General features: G+C 47.1%; 1 protein-coding gene across 9 annotated transcripts in view; it reads right to left on the reverse strand.

The window, feature by feature from the left end:
* PPFIBP2 (PPFIA binding protein 2) overlaps positions 1-15,953 on the reverse strand; it is a 159,922-nt gene that overhangs the window by 25,089 nt on the left and 118,880 nt on the right. For 6 of the 9 annotated variants that reach the window (XM_066366421.1, XM_066366428.1, XM_066366407.1 and 3 more), the window contains 3 exons: positions 11,562-11,744; positions 7,339-7,431; positions 810-921 (listed from right to left, as the gene is read on the reverse strand). In XM_066366421.1, the coding sequence (XP_066222518.1) occupies positions 810-921; positions 7,339-7,431; positions 11,562-11,744 (388 nt within the window). The remainder of the gene's footprint in view (positions 1-809; positions 922-7,338; positions 7,432-11,561; positions 11,745-15,953) is intronic. The other 3 variants (XM_066366433.1, XM_066366437.1, XM_066366460.1) reach the window with 1 other exon arrangement.

Here is a 15,953-nt window from a genome sequence, read left to right on the forward strand (position 1 = left end):
TCCCCACCCCAGCCAGGCAGGTAAGCTAAGCAGTGCTGAGGCTGTAATGAGACTAAGTAATAGGGCCAATCTAGGCTCTGTGGATATGATCTTAAAGAAAAGATGGACACAGTCCCTGCCCCACAGTGAAGATGACAGTCCATACAAAGAGAACCCTCAAAATGCAACACTGATAAGTTATAATAAATGCTAAGAATTAAAAAGAAGAACAGTGAATTAGAGAAAAATAGGACTGGGGCATCTACATGAGGTAAGGTAACCAGGAAAGGTCTTCCTGACAGGTAATATTTGAGTTGAGATCTAAAGAATGAACAATAATGAATTTGTTTCCATAAACTCAGGGCCTTATGTATCACAGACAGGTATCCATGAATGACTGAATGAACTTCTAAGACTTCCCCTTTGGTGATGACATAAAAATGAGTCCTTTTTCAGTCAAGTGAACTTCTAAAGCTCCAGTGGTGGCTACACAGAGCTTTAATGATCAGAATGCATCTGAGAAAAGCCTTCACAGCTGAGTCTTCTGGATGGGGGAGGGGTTCATGGCAGGGATCCCAGGATAGAACTGTACTTTCTAGGCCCAGTCATGCAGGCACGTGCACGCGCGCGCGCGCACACACACACACACACACACACACACACATCCATTCACTGGGACATGTTCTGCATGCATACATGCTCTCACATGTACATTAGCACACCTATACACAAAGGCATTCACGTACCCACCCACAGACATGCGTGCCCACTTACAAGGGAGGGTACAGGACCCAGGGGCATCTGCATCATGTCATAGTCAAACCAGGTACCTTTCTCTGCATGATCACCGTGGAGAGCTGCAGTCCGGGAGAGTTGGCTGTGCAGACGCTCAATTTCTGCATCCTTCAGGGCCACCTGCTCTTGCAGTTGGGCCACCTCAGCCTGGAAGAGAACACAGGATCCCTAGCAGTTTAGAGAGACTACCAAACTGTAAAGAAGTGCCTCAAGTCAGAGTCCAGAGTCATGGGTCCCAGGACATGCCAGGAAATTAGGAACAGAGCTGCTCACTGCCCTCTCCACCAGGTGGAGCTCTGCTAAATAAACTCATTCTTTCTGGCCATTTGGCCTTGCCTGCCTTTGGCTGTCCATCTGCTCTTCTCCTGCACCCTCTCAATGACCAGACTCTTTCCCTCCCCTGCCCTCTGTGGTCCAAACACCGCTGAGGATGGAGGAGCAGGGATTTTGTGCAATGGGAGAGCTGTCCTTGGTCCAGAAATGGATATTCTCTTCCTGGATGTGTTCTTCCTTCTCCCAAGATATTCATGTAACAGATGTATGTACACCATTGTAACAAGTACAAGCATTTTTCACTTTTCCACCCTATCCAGGAAACACGGTGGAAATCAAATCACTACTGTAGACAAAGAGTGAGCTGAGAGTTGCCTCCCTCAAGCACTCTCCCGCCCTTTGTACACAGCCACTGATTCTGCCCAACCCTCAGGCACCTGTGCACACTCACCCACACGTATACACATCCAAGCATTCAGGTGTGAACAGGTATGCTTTTGCAAATAAAGCAGGCAAGTACAGCCACACCAGTGCATACACAGATTCGTATATGTACACACATGGGCAGCTGCACTGGATGGTTCCCATGCCCCCACTACATACAGCAGGTTAAATTCCACACTTAATGGTAGCTGTGGTTGTGTCATGCTTTCTCATACTTATTAGGAAATCAGAACTGTGTAGATCCCTCCCCAAAAGGCACAGTTGCTTTGGAGCCAAACAAACTTGGATGCTCTCATTTCCTATTGGGTGTCCTTGTGCAAGTAAGTGAAACTTTCTGTCTTAACTCAGCTATAAAATGGGAGAAATGGCATTTACCTCATCGGGCTATAAAGAAGATTAAATAAGATAATGGTTAGGAACAGCTTACCCTAATGCTTGGGAGATAGTAAGTGCTCAATAAATGCTATTATTGCTGGTCTCACCCTATTCCTTCTCTCATGGATAACTAACTGACTCGCTGAGCACCAAAGCAGACCAAGTAAGACCTGACCCCTGAGCCAGGCAATCAAGCACATAGCAAAGATTTCTAGGCTGGCTGCACCCCTCCCCATGTGGGAGCCCAGTCACACCCTGCCTTCATTCCTCAAGGTTATGGAATGAACTGTCCTTTCCCACAGAGGCCCGAGTTAATCTCCAAATAATTCCAAGCAACCAAGTGAGCGCTGGTCTCATTGGTGGCTCCTCCGCCAAATAGGTCTTGTGCTCAACTTCAGGACACGTGGTTGAACAGCCCCTTTGTGTGGACCCCTGTGCTAGCCACTTCGTCACATCACACCTCCCTCAGTCACCACAGGAAACCATGGGAGGAAACAGTGTCCCTGCAAGTCACTAGGGAGAAAATAGACATCTTACAGGATTCAGTGGTCAAGTCACAGAACCATTCAGTGGCCAGGCCAGGATGAAATCTCCTCCTGCTCCAAAGCCAGGGTCCCACCCACTGCAGCTGGTCTGCTTCTAAGATAATAGGACACAGGAGAGCCACTCTCGCATGGTTGGGCTCCCTAACACCACCTCGACAGGTTCTGAATAAATGTTTCCTAACATCTCCCAAATGGGACAGAGATGACCACATAAAGTAAAAAAGAGGTGGCACAGGGTGGGGTTTTCTTACTCCCAAGTGTCCTGTGGAGCACTACCCATGCTCTGGTTCCTGCCCACAGAGGCCAGAGCTGAGCCCAGCGCGCCAGACTACTTGCGGAGACGCAGCCGTGCAGCAGCTTTTCAGCGCTCATCCAGGCCACGGTGTCTGTGGGTTTATGATGAATGGTGACAGTGGCTTCTGAAAAGCTTACCCTGGAGATTTTCAACCCAAATGCCTCTCATTTCTACAAGAGCCAGACTACCCTTGGAAAATACTCTCTAAACCGTTCTTATGCTTCTCCATGCCCCTGGCTCCTTTTCTTGGCAGACAGCGTGAGAGCTGGTCTCCATTAGGCATCCGGACACCTGACGCCCGTCTGTGGGCCCCACAGCAGATGCAGTGGTGTGGGCCTGTTGAGGCAGAGCCCGGGCATGATGAAGTCTCCTCTCTCTGATCCCTGCCTCTGGGTGAGGTCATCTATTTAAAACCCTACAAAGCAAGTGGCCAGGCCCAACTTCCCATGTAGTGGTGGGATTCAGCCAGTTTGCACCGGTTTGGCAGAACCAATGCCTACTTTTTTGTTGAGTTCGGTGAACTGGTTGTTAAAATGGCACTTGTAATCAGGGTTCTTTACCTGGGCAGCCGCCCAATGTGGAAATAAAAAATTTACATTCCTTACTCCTTCTTAACGTTCATCTGAGCAACAGCGTATTTTAAGTGCTTATAGTAATGTTTGTTGCATCCACAGGTAAAAAAAATTTGATGAAACTATGCTTGTAATATTTATTTATTCATTTCATAAAACTCATTATACCTTTGATGAAATACTACATTTAATTCCCTCACGTTTGTAACTTCTTTAAACAAACATATAACGTAAAGAGAAAAAATGCCAAACAACCAGGGGTGACAAGCTGTCATTGGCAGTATCTTAAATAACAGTTTTTTGTCAGGTATTATTTAATATTTTTTCATTAATATTTTAAAACTTTCTTATAACATAATCTAGTTTTGTGTACCTCTTTTATTGCTCTTATTTAAGTATTAAATCCATGAAATGATAAACTACCTTTTGGTATATTATTTTTTTATACTTAAGATAGTCATTAGGGCAGAGAACCAGTTGTTAAATTATTTGAATCCCGCCACTGCTCTCATGTGCCAATTTTCACACAATAGGCCAGAAATGACAGGTGCTCTGATATCCTTTGAATGGTACCTGTCTCCATAGCTGGGAATTCAATAATAGCCCTGAAGCCCTCCACTTGACCATGAGGACATGGTGCCATAGCCACCAAGGCTACAGCTGGCGTCAGGCAGACACGGCGCTCTGATTCCCAGCCAGTGCTGGGCCTCATTAAACACGAGGACCGCACCCTATTGTTGCTGCACTGGACAATAAACCACCTTTAGGTACCGAGAAGTTTTACATAGAAAATCAAAGAACTTTCAAATCCAGTGAAGGCTTTTACTCCAGGGAATCGGGATGGTATAGAGAAGAGAGCATAAGTTATGGAATAATACAGACCTCACCTTGGCTACTCTGAGCCTCAGTGTCCTTACCAGTAAAATGAGGATAATAAATTAATAGACCTCACCAGGATAGTTTATGAATCAAATAAGAAAAAGTGTGCGCAGGGCTTGATACATTCTAGCACATAGGAGGTGCTCCATATCTAGTAGTTATTAAATAACTCTTGGTATCTTGAAGTCTATATGCTGACACAAGGGCTTAAGTAATTTAAAAAGGAAAGAGTAGTTTGGTTTCATAAGAGAAGGTGATAGGTATAACTTCACAGGTTTCACCACAACAGGGCTCCCTTGACTGGGGCACTGAGATGGAAGACCCTGAGCTGTTTGAGCAAACAGTGCTCCCACAACCAGTGACTGTGAAGCATCGTGAGTACAAGCATACAATTAGATAAAACAAAGCAGTAACTCAATGGATCTGGGTTGCCATGGATTGGTGCTGACTATCTGTGAGATCTTGGAAAAGTTAATTAACCACTCTGTGCCTCAGTTTTCTCATTTGTAAAATGATTAAAGAATAATTTTATATTCATATAACAGAATATAGACTAATAACATGAACACTGTGTTCAGTTTTCTTTTTTTGTTGTTGTTGTCTGAAGTGAGAAGCGGGGAGGCAGAGACAGACTCCGCATGTGCCCGACCGGGATCCACCTGGCACACTAGGGGGCAATGCTCTGCCCATCTGGGGCATTGCTCCATTGCAGCTGGAGCCATTCTAGGCCATGGAGCCATCTTCAACACCCAGGCCAACTTTGCTCCAATGGAGCCTTGGCTGTGGGAGGGGAAGAGAGAGACAGAGAGAAAGGAGATGGGGAAGGGTGGAGAAGCAGATGCACACTTCTCCTGTGTGCCCTGGCTGGAAATCAAACCTGGGACTTATACACACTGGGCCGACACTCTACCACTGAGCCAAACAGCCAGGGCTTCAGTTTTCTTTTAATACCAAGACATAAAATTGTACATAAATTATCAACATCAGAAACTGAGAGATTGAGAGAAGGAGAGAGGAGAGAGAGAGAGAGAGAGAGAGAGAGAGAGAGAGAGAGAAAGAGAAACACCCAATAAGAGAAATGCCTGGAAGGAAATATTAATAGTGGTAGCTCCTCAGTGGTATATGAGTGAATTTTTTATTCCCTTAATTTTTATGGCTTAAAAATTCTCTATAATTAATATTATTGTTTTTATAATCATTAAAAGTTAACTTATTGGCCCTGGACAGTTGGCTCAGTGGATAGAGCATCAGCCCAGTATGTGGACATCCTGGGTTCAATCTCAGTCAGGATACACATGAGAAACAACTGTTTCCTTCTCTTCCCCTCTCTCTCTCCCTTCTTTCTCTCTTCCCCTCTCACAGCCAGTGGCTCAATTGGTTCGAGCCACTTGGTTGAGCTCAATTGGTTAGCCCCAAACAGGGGTTACTGGGTGGATCCTGGTCAGGGCACATATGGAACTCTATCCTCCTTCCTCTCACTTAAAAAAAAAAAGTTAACTTACAGAAAAAATTAAACAAAAGAACAAACAAGACATTAAGGAAATGCTAATGAGGCCCTGGTGTGTGGAAGTTCTGGGTTCGATTCCTGGTCGGGGCACCCAGGAGATGCAAACATCTGCTTCTCCACCCCTACCTCTCCCCCTTCTCTCTCTCTTCTCCTCTTGCAGCAATGGCTCGAACGGTTAGAGCAAGTTGGCCCCAGATGCTGAGGATGGCTCCATGGCCTCGCTTCAGGCACTGAAATAGCTTGGTTGCCAAGCAACAGAGCAGAGCATTGCCCTGTAGGGGGCTTGCTGGGTGGATCCTCGTTGGGGTGCATGTGGGAGTTTGTCTCTCTGCCTCCCTGCCTCTCCACCTCTCACTTAATAATAAGGTGACTAATCGTCCTCCTTTAGGGAGGACAGTCCTTCTTTTGTAAGTTCCATCCTCTCTCAAAAAGTGCCCTTCTACGTGTCCTCCTTTTTGATACTGGAAGACTAATATGTAAATGTCCATATTCAATCTATGCAGAGTTAATCCATTGCATGCGATGTGACGTATTTGTGTCAAAATGAGAACTTTTTTCTTAAAATTACTATAAAAAATTAATAGGCATGTAAGCAAAATTACAATATAAAATATTACAAGTGTTTTTATTATGCATTTATCAAATTATAGTATATTATTGTTGCAATGAATAAAATGTTTCTTTTATCTATGATATTTTCTTCAATTTATTTTTGTCCTGCTTTTATTGTAAAAAGTTGGTCACCTTATTAATAAAAAAATGATAAGAAAAAGAAAATGCTAATGAGTTGTAAAAATGAAAATGCTTATGGCGCCCTGTGTCAACACCCATAGGTGGCGCTGTGGAGACCTTGGGGAAATGGCAGGTGCGCACCTCATCCAGAGGCAGCCCTGCCCAAGCTCCTTCAAGCAGGAATGCTGTTTCAGGGTGTGAGAGCTTCTTTCCCCATACTCCACCACCCTCAGGGCAGCCTACCTCTGTTTCAATTTCCTAATATTTAAGTGACAAAGAACTCGACATCTTTAAATACAATGCTCAGGCCAAAAAGAAAGCATTGCAGGCTGAATACAACCCACTAATTTAATCTCTGCATTTTAACTATTAGAGGAAATGAAGAAAGAAAGAAAGAATGGGAGAAGGAACTTATTTCACAAAAGAAGTTATCCTTGGGGTCCTTTAAATAGCAAGCTTCCTGGTTCAATAGAAGCCTGATTTAATTTTTAAAAAATATTCAAAGTACACATCATTTTTTAAAGGAATACATTCATTGCTGAAAACATAGCATGCTGTTTTTAAAAAGTGATTATTAGAAGGACTGGCTAAATTTAAAATGATGCAGTCAACATAACATTGGTGTTCATCTGCCTTAGACTCAGCATTCACTCACTCAATCACTCACCCCGTCTTGGCCCAATGTTAGCTGATGGTTCTATAGGACACAGTAAGAGAAAGGAGACTCAGTTACTTCAGCACTTATAATCTCGCAAGATTTCCCCCGTAAGAGCCTTCCTGGATCAAATCTGTCTGCTACACAATCTGGCCACTGCTGCACATGCACACAGTAGAGTCAGTTTGCATATTGCTAGCATGGACTCCTGCAAACCCCAAGTTTGAGCAGAGACCCTCCCCACTAGGTCTCAGTGCCTCCCCATAAGCATCAGAACTGCCTTTTACCTTGGTGGCCTTCAGCTTCCACTCATATTGATTCCGTTCGTTTTCCAACTCTTCCACCTTGATTTTGAGGTGCCTGAGCTCTTGCAGTAACTCCTAGGAAGGTGAGGGAGAAAGATCAAGTTCTGACAGTTACCACACAGGGCACCGTTCCCTGGATCTACAACCCTGGTTAAGCACGTGCACAGAGGATGCCCGGGGCAGGAGCATCGCATCAAGCTCCATGCTGCGGAATCCTTAACATGGTGCGGTCTCAGGAAAAGCCATGTGGCCATTTAAAAACAAAGGCCAGGGAGTTCTTGAAAAAAGAAAGAGAAACCTTTCCGTTTATTTTTAGAACCTGTTCTGCTTGCCCTTTTCTGACATCCACATCCTATGCGGGGTGTGCCAGTATCAAGAACATATGTATAGGAAGCAGGACAGGTAGGGCTTGGGAGCGAGAGGAACAGAGATGTAGAAATGAGGAAGCTTCTTACAAATTAGCAGGAAGCAGGTTAATTGGGAGCTGAGTGAGGCTCGAGGAACCCAGAGGAGCGGTTAGCGATCCTGAAAGTCTTTACGGAGGAAGTGACAATGAGCAAGATAGACATAAAATACTAAGTGCCAAATGTAGAGGCCAGTCTGGGTGTTCTAGTTCATGGAGGAGAAACGAGGGAAGGTGAGGGCCTTCTGAGAGGATGGGAGATGAGGTCGGGAAGATAAGGTTGGGCCCTGCTTTAAATTTACAGGCTTTGGGTGAGAATATACGGAGTTCTGATGCTACTGTTTGGACAGTAGACAGCCACTGAACGCTGCTGACTTGAGGAAGTGATATTTAAACAATTTGCCCATGGTGAAGCTGAAATCCAGGCCCTCGTCTTCTGACTCCAGGGCCCCTCCATTCTAAACCATCCCTTCAGCAAAGATGACGCCACTAAGCACCTTTGTCCCAGACTAAGGTTCCTTTAACAGATAGTGGGTCCTGCTGACTGGTTCCTATCTGAAAAATGAGCATAAAAATGATCACTTCCATAGACTTTCTGAACTCCAGACTCCTCTAACAAATTTCCTACTTAAATCTCTCCACACAGATGGCGCGTAGGCACCTCATGACTGTCTTGACCTAAGTGGAACTCTTAATCCCCCCTCTTAGACATCCCTATCTCACTAAATGGCAGCTCCAGTCACCAAACTGCCTGTGCAAAAGCTGAGATCCATCCCTGGCATCTCCTCTTCTCTTCCTCCTCCAAATGCAATTCATCCCCAAGCCTTGTTAACTCTACTCCCAGGAAATAACTCGAATCCCTCATGCCCTCCAACTCTGCACCACTGCTCTGCTCTGGCTCTTCGTGTTGACAGCCTGCCCAGACTCTTCTTTGCTTGCTCCTTTGTCATCTTGCCCTTCTTGAATCTGCTGACCCCCATAGCATCTGGGGGAGCAATACTATTAACACACAAATCTGATTCTAGCACAACCCTGTTCCTCAAAGTTCATAAATTTGGACCCAGGACCAGCACAGCCTGGCCTGACCCGGCACTCTGGCTGCCCCTTATGTTATCCTGTCTCCCTGGTTATGCTCTAGCCACATCAAAAACTTTTTAGTTCCTCTTTCTGACTTGGGCCTTCCCACATGCTGTTCCCTTTGTCTGGAACTATTGGCCTATTAACTGCTGCCCACTCATCAGGCCTCCCTTAGCAAAGCTATCCTGACATCCACCTTTCATCAGGTTGCCCTGCTATACTATCTCGTAGTATCCCACATCATTTTCAATTAAACATTTACTGGTGTGATTGCTAATGGCTAGTTCTCCTCTACTGCACTCCATGAGAAGTTCTGCTAAGCTCTGGCACATAGCAGGTAAGCATTGATTCTTGATGAATGAACACATGAAATTCAATTCATCATTTAACAGGCCCAGTGCTCTCTTTGCATTCTGAAACAATCCAACGGAAAGTTTCATTGCTTACATTTGAATTTTGTAGTGTAATTTATTAAGATTTTCTTATAGTTGAGGTAAGCATTTGTTGATGCTCTTTAAAAAAAATGTCTTCCATGCTAAGGTTATTGCATCCATGATCTGCAGCATTAGATGTCTAGGCCTGTTATGACTTGCTGCCAATCAGGATCATTTTCTGGAAACATTTCTGGCCCTGCCTACATGGGCACCAGGCCTACTGATAGCAGAACCAGAAGTGTGCAGTTTACTGCCTGCAGGGCTGCCACTATGGGGACACAGAGCATGATGAAATCCAGGCTCTTGTAAACACATACTCCTCCTAAGCTATCTGTTGCCCATCATAGGCTATAAACACTGGCGCAAATTTTATCTTCCTTTAGAAGTCTTTCTGGGGTACCCACTCAACACGGGGAATGACCCAAATCCTCTCAGGTCTTCCCTGTCCAAATCAACCTTATATCTTGACTCTCTTTATTTCCCCTGTATCCTTTAATGTAGGAGAAAATCTTCCCCACTGAGCACCTCCCCGAATGCCAAAGTCTGGGTAGAGATTTTCAACATAGTATTCCGTAGTTGAGTATAGATCATGGTAACTTCCTACAGAGCTGGGGTAGACCCTCCGCAGTGCTCACGGCTACTGTGACTTAACTTTCCCTTGGGCTTCTGAGTCCTGACAGTGCACCTGGGGAGTGCAGCTGCCATCACCAGGCCTCAGCCAGGTCACATCACGGTGAGGGGCCAAGTCCAGAACCCCAATCAGATACACTCCACAGGCCCCGAGGTTGTAAAATTCCTCTAATGTGATTATGTGGGGAAATTTTTCTCAAAATTCAGATGATGACTTAATTATCATAGCAAACAGAAATTTGTATTCTATTTTCTCACTAGGGGGAAACATCTTTAAAAATAAATGTGAGCCTGACCAGGCGGTGGCGCAGTGGACAGAGCATCAGACTGGGATGTGGAGGACCCAGGTTCGAGACCCCGAGGTCACCAGCTTGAGCGCAGGCTCACCTGGTTTGAGCAAAGCTCCAGCTTGGACCTAAGGTCACTGGCTCGAGCAAGGGGTTACTCCAGGGATCCCCAAACTTTTTACACAGGGGGCCAGTTCACTGTCCCTCAGACCGTTGGAGGGCCAGACTATTAAAAAAACAATGAACAAATCCCTATGCACACTGCACATATCTTATTTTAAAGTAAAAAAACAAAACGGGAACAAATACAATATTTAAAATAAAAAACAAGTAAATTTAAATCAACAAACTGACCAGTATTTCAAGGGGAACTATGGGCCTGCTTTTGGCTAATGAGATGGTCAATGTGCTCCTCTCACTGACCACCAATGAAAGAGGTGCACCTTCCAGAAGTGCGGCGGGGGCCGGATAAATGGCCTCAGGGGAACGCATGCTGCCCACGAGCCGTAGTTTGGGGAACCCTAGGTTACTCAGTCTGCTGCAGCCCCACGGTCAAGGCACATATGAGAAAGCAATCAATGAACAACCAAGGTGTTGCAATAAAAAAACTAATGATTGATGCTTCTCATCTCTCTCCGTTCCTGTCTGTCTGTCCCTATCTATTCCTCTCTCTGACTCTCTCTCTGTCACTGTAAAAAAAAAAAAAAAACTCATGGGAGGCCCTGGCCAGTTGGCTCAGTGGATAGAGCATCAGCCCAGCATATAGACGTCCCAAGTTTGATCCCTGGTCAGGGCACACAAGAGAAGTGACCATCTGCTTCTCTCCCCTCTTCCCCTTCTCTCCTTCTTCCTCTCCACAGCCAGTGGCTTGTCTGGTTTGAGCATCGGCCCCAGGTGCTAAGGATAGCTTGGTTAGTCCAAAGCATTAGCCTTGTGTGTTAAAAATAGCTCAGTTGATTTGAGCTGGGTGGATACCCATTGGGGTGCTTGCAGGCGTCTTACTATTCTCCCTCATCTCACTTAAAATAAAAACCTCCAGCCTAGAATCAGAAATTAGTGTCTGAAGTGTACCTGGGATAGGCAACCTGAGGCTGCCTTTTGCACAGATGCCCCAGTACTCATTCCCAGCCCCCAGAGAGGCAAGTGTCCCACCTGTCCAAGGGTTGGCCTCACCTGCTCAGACCCTGCTCAGTGAGGGTCACAGAGCTCAGCTCATGTCCCGAGGGAGTGTGTGAGTCCCAAGCTCTGTCCAGAGGTAACAACAGATCCCTGTTAAGCCACCACGCTCAGTTCTGGTTAGGAACAGCCCCAGCCCCTCCACCAGTGAAACACCCCACACACGCATGCTCTGATATACTTAAGTGTGGTTCCTACAGGTGACCCCTCCCAATGGGCACAGTCCTGGCTGCAGGCCTGGGGCTCGGCCACACCGTCGCTGGCCGCCACCTCCTCAGCGTGGTCCCTACTGAGTAAGAGGCGCTCTTGAATCTGCCTGTGGATGTCCAGCTGCAGCCTACACATCTGCTCCTGCAGCTCACTGATCACATTCAGAACCGACTGTAGGTAGGAAGAGAGAGGGGAAAAAGTACTCAGGGTCAGTTAGCTCGCAGACACCAAACTCCTAAAGGGAGCAGCCCAGAAGGAAAGAAGGGTAGAGAGGGTGAGCAGCAGGTGGCACCCAGGGGGCACTATCTGTGATCACCCGCTTTCTTCCCAGGAACCAAAAGAAAGCACTTTTCCTGAGGCCTGCCCCATCCCTGGCCTGTCTTGCAGTTTGAACACACACCTGGCAGCTCCCTGTGCCGTACCAGGGGGCCACCTTTGCACGTCAACATCTGAGGCACAGAGTCTAGCAACAGCAGAGGCAGGGGCACATACAGACACATGCCCTCTATACACACACCCGCAATTCACACACCAGCGCCTCCCAAAACACGCCAACCCTGGTGTGCAGGTGACATGTGGCACATACCACACTCATGCATACTCAAATGCCCCCAGCCGTACACTGTCCCTCACACTGCATACCAAACCTTACTCCACTTCCCACGCCACACCCAACTCCTTGTAGCTTCAAGAACATTTTGGCCCTGGCCGGTTGGCTCAGTGGTAGAGCATCGGCCTGGCGTGCGGAAGTCCTGGGTTCGATTCCTGGCCAGGGCACACAGGAGAAGCACCCAACTGCTTCTCCACCCCTCCCCATCTCTTTCCTCTCTGTCTCTCTCTTCCCCTCCCGCAGCCAAGGCTCCATTGGAGCAACGATGGCCCCAGCGCTGAGGATGGCTCTGTGGACTCTGCCTCAGGAGCTAGAGTGGTTCTGGTTGCAACAGAGCAACGTCCCGGATGGGCAGAGCATCGCCCCCTGGTGGGCATGCCGGGTGGATCCCAGTCAGATGCATGGGGGAGTCTGACTGCCTCCCTGTTTCCAGCTTCAGAAAAATACAAAAAAAAAAAAAGAAAAAAAAAAGAAAAAAAAGAACATTTTGGTCTTTTATGGCAACTTTGAAGAAATAACTGCAATCCTTGGAATTCATACCCACGCAGGTCTAAATCCTGCACTCACAGCTTTCCTGAGCCTTCCTTTGTCTACCACATGGACATTCAGTATCACTCTACAGAGACCAATGAAGACACACAATAACAATCACAACAGGCTGTCAGTGCTGCAGCGAGAAGACCACAGGACTTTCAGGGAGTGTGAGTGACGGATGCTGCCTGGGCCAAGAGGAAGGGATGGGCCAAATCTCAGTGATGTCGAGGAGCCATCACATTCTAGACCCCCTGCCCGGGTAAGGGCATCAAGGAGACGAAGAGCCATTGCCTGGGCTGCAGAGGATGGTGCTACTTGCTACTTGTGTGGTAAGGGACCCAGAGTCTGGGGAGGACTATGAACAGCCTACTATCAGGGGTAGGGATTTAAGAAGACAGGTAGCAATAGGGTAAAATGAGGGGAGGAGCAGCCAATTCAACTGTTTAGCACCCTCTGTGTCTACTTTTACTGATGCCAGATGCCTATTCTATACACTGGCATCTGGTATTAAGAAGTCTGCCCACTGGCACCATGGGAACTACCCAGATGTGCGAGAAGAGGTTGTACATCCCCAATAGTGACAGTATTGTCTAAAAGCAGAAAAGCTCCTATCCTATACCTTGTTGTATGAATCCTCTTGTCAAATGTGAAAGTAAAACTGAGGGTCTGGGCGGGCAGCAGCTTGGGGCTGAGAAGGCGCTGGCTAAGGCCACTACGCCAGCCTGTGCTCCTCTCTGCTGATGCCATCGGGTTGGGAGAGCTATGATATTGTCATAGGTAGCCCCTGGCCTCCCAGTCACTCTCCCCTTAAGCAAGCTCACCTGATTTAACCCACAGACAACCCCAGGTTGTCTTCCCCCAGGGTCATCTGTCTAACAAGGTGTTTCCCTGTGGAGACCAGCTGTTTGGGTGAAAAACTCAAGGTGGCCCTGTGGGCCCGAGTAAGTGCCCGGATCCCAGACCTTTATCCAGCTCCACTGTTGCTGGTCCCTGAACCGTGATGGGATACTAACTATTGGGCTAGACTATACTTGTCCCCTGAGTTCTCACCTATGTCTCAGTGCAGACCCTGGGCTCTGACCTGGCCTTTGTTCCATGTGCCTTAGTTCTGAACCCCCTGCTGCCTTAGCTCAGATGCCTGGCAAAGGTAGAGGCTTTCTCCCCGACCGACCTTAGCCGCTACAAGTCCCCGTCTGGCTCTGGCTCTGCTGCCCATGCACTTGGCCATCACTGGAAGGTACTAAATAGGAAAAAGGCCATCTACATTCAGTTTATTCAAACTTTTTCTTCTGAAAAGTCTCAAAGCCTTTTGGAGCTTTTACGGGTTAGCTGGTGGGTCCTAGGACTACCTGTGAGGACCAGGAAGTTAAAGGAGGAGGACTTACAGAGGGAGGAGAGGGACTGGACCCAGCAGCCCCAGGCAGAGGGTCGGATTAAGCACAAAGAGAAGGCAAGTTGGGGGTTCAGGTAGGTTTCTCGTGAAAACCAGGAAGTTAAGGGAGATTCTGCCTTGATTTGCTCTGTAGAATGGGTGGCAAGGTTGCCTACTAAAAGGACACAGTGAAGCAAAAGGGGGTACATATTTAGGACAGTCGTTGTGAGGCACGAGGAAAGTTAGGAGTGAAGAAGAGCAATACCAAAGAGGGGGCAATGCAGTTGGGGCTGGAAATCAATAAGCAACCAAAAGCCCGGAGGCAGGAGGAAGGGTGGAGGTTAATCAAAGTGGAGTAAAGCCTGACCAGACGGGGGCACACTGGCTAGAGCGTCGGCCTGGGATGCTGAGGACACAGGTTCAAAACTCCAAAGTTGTCAGCTTAGCATGGGCTCACCAGCTTGAGCGCTGGGGTGACAGCTTGAGCATGGGATCATAGACATGACCCCATGGTCACTGGCTTGAGCTCAAAGGTTACTGGCATGAAGCCCAATGTTGCTGGCTTGAACAAGGGGTCACTCACTGTGCTGTAGCCCCCTGGTCAAGGCACATATGAGAAAGCAGTCAATGAACATCTAAGGTACTGTAATGAAGAACTGATGCTTCTCATCTCTCTCCCTTCCTGTCTCTTACTTAAAAAAAAAAAAAAAAAAGATGGAGTAAAAACAACTCCCAAAGAGGGAAACTCAGCCCGTTGTGGCAGGTTAGGCTGTGACGAGTGACAGAATGACGCAGTGCACAGGCTTTGGATTTGCACAGACCTACGTTTCATGCCAGTCTGTCACATTTTCTGTGTGACTTGGCGAGCTATGAAACCTTTCCAAACTTAGTTTCCAAATGTGTAGAATGAGGGTCTCACTACGTCATAGGGTTGTTGGGAGCATTAGATCAAGTAAGACTCAGGTGAAGTACCTGGCACAGTGCCAGGCACGGGGGGCAGTGATAAATGTGAGTTCACTTTCCCCACTGCTTCTCCTTGTATCATCAACTGATTCACAAGACGCGAACAAGAGAAACTGGGAGAAGGGTGGAAAACACTGAGCGGTCATGGGACAGTTACAGCCCACGTGACGCTGACTGCTGACAACAAAAGCCCAGCGGCCCCGCATGCCCCGGCACGTGTACCCTACTGGGCACCCTTCACCAGCTGTGCCGCCTGGTCCCCTGCCCCACCTGTCCTCAGACCTGCTCTTTTCTCGCATAGAAGTTTCAAGAACTTCGCTGCCTCCTCCTTTGTTTTGCTCCCTCTGTGGAAACCTCTCAAATGAGGACACTGCTGCCCCTGATTTTCATCACCTCATTCCCTGCCCCCACTCTCCAGGTAGACAAGCTCTGTCCCCACCATCCTAAGGACACTGCTCTTCCTCAGCACCTTCCTCCTGACCAAATGCACAGGCATGTTCTCTGTCCACAAACTGCCTGGCTCCCTCCTCAACTGCTCCCTGCTCCCCTTCTGGGATTCTGCACTATCGGTTCTTCTGACCTCTTTTACTCCTTTTCTGTCAACCTATCTATGGCTGCAGGTACCTTAGAGTTACCGTGAGAGAAATTCCCTTATCAAAGGGGCTTATATAAAAGACAGAAAGGACAAATAAAAGTGTACCTGCATGAAGGTCAAAGAAAAGAACAGGCTTGAGTGCACGGATGTCTCTGATAGGTGCAGAGAACTTAGGACAGAAGCCTCTAAATGGCTGTAAGTGAATTTTAAGGAATCAGAGAAAAATCAAGTGATTTTTATGAATTCCAATGTCAACAGATCCATTTAGTTTCTCTTTGGCTTCCTGTCATCACAACTTCAAGGCCT

This window comes from Saccopteryx leptura, chromosome 1 (genome assembly GCF_036850995.1).
Source record: "Saccopteryx leptura isolate mSacLep1 chromosome 1, mSacLep1_pri_phased_curated, whole genome shotgun sequence".
In the NCBI taxonomy this organism is placed as follows: Eukaryota; Metazoa; Chordata; class Mammalia; order Chiroptera; family Emballonuridae; genus Saccopteryx; species Saccopteryx leptura.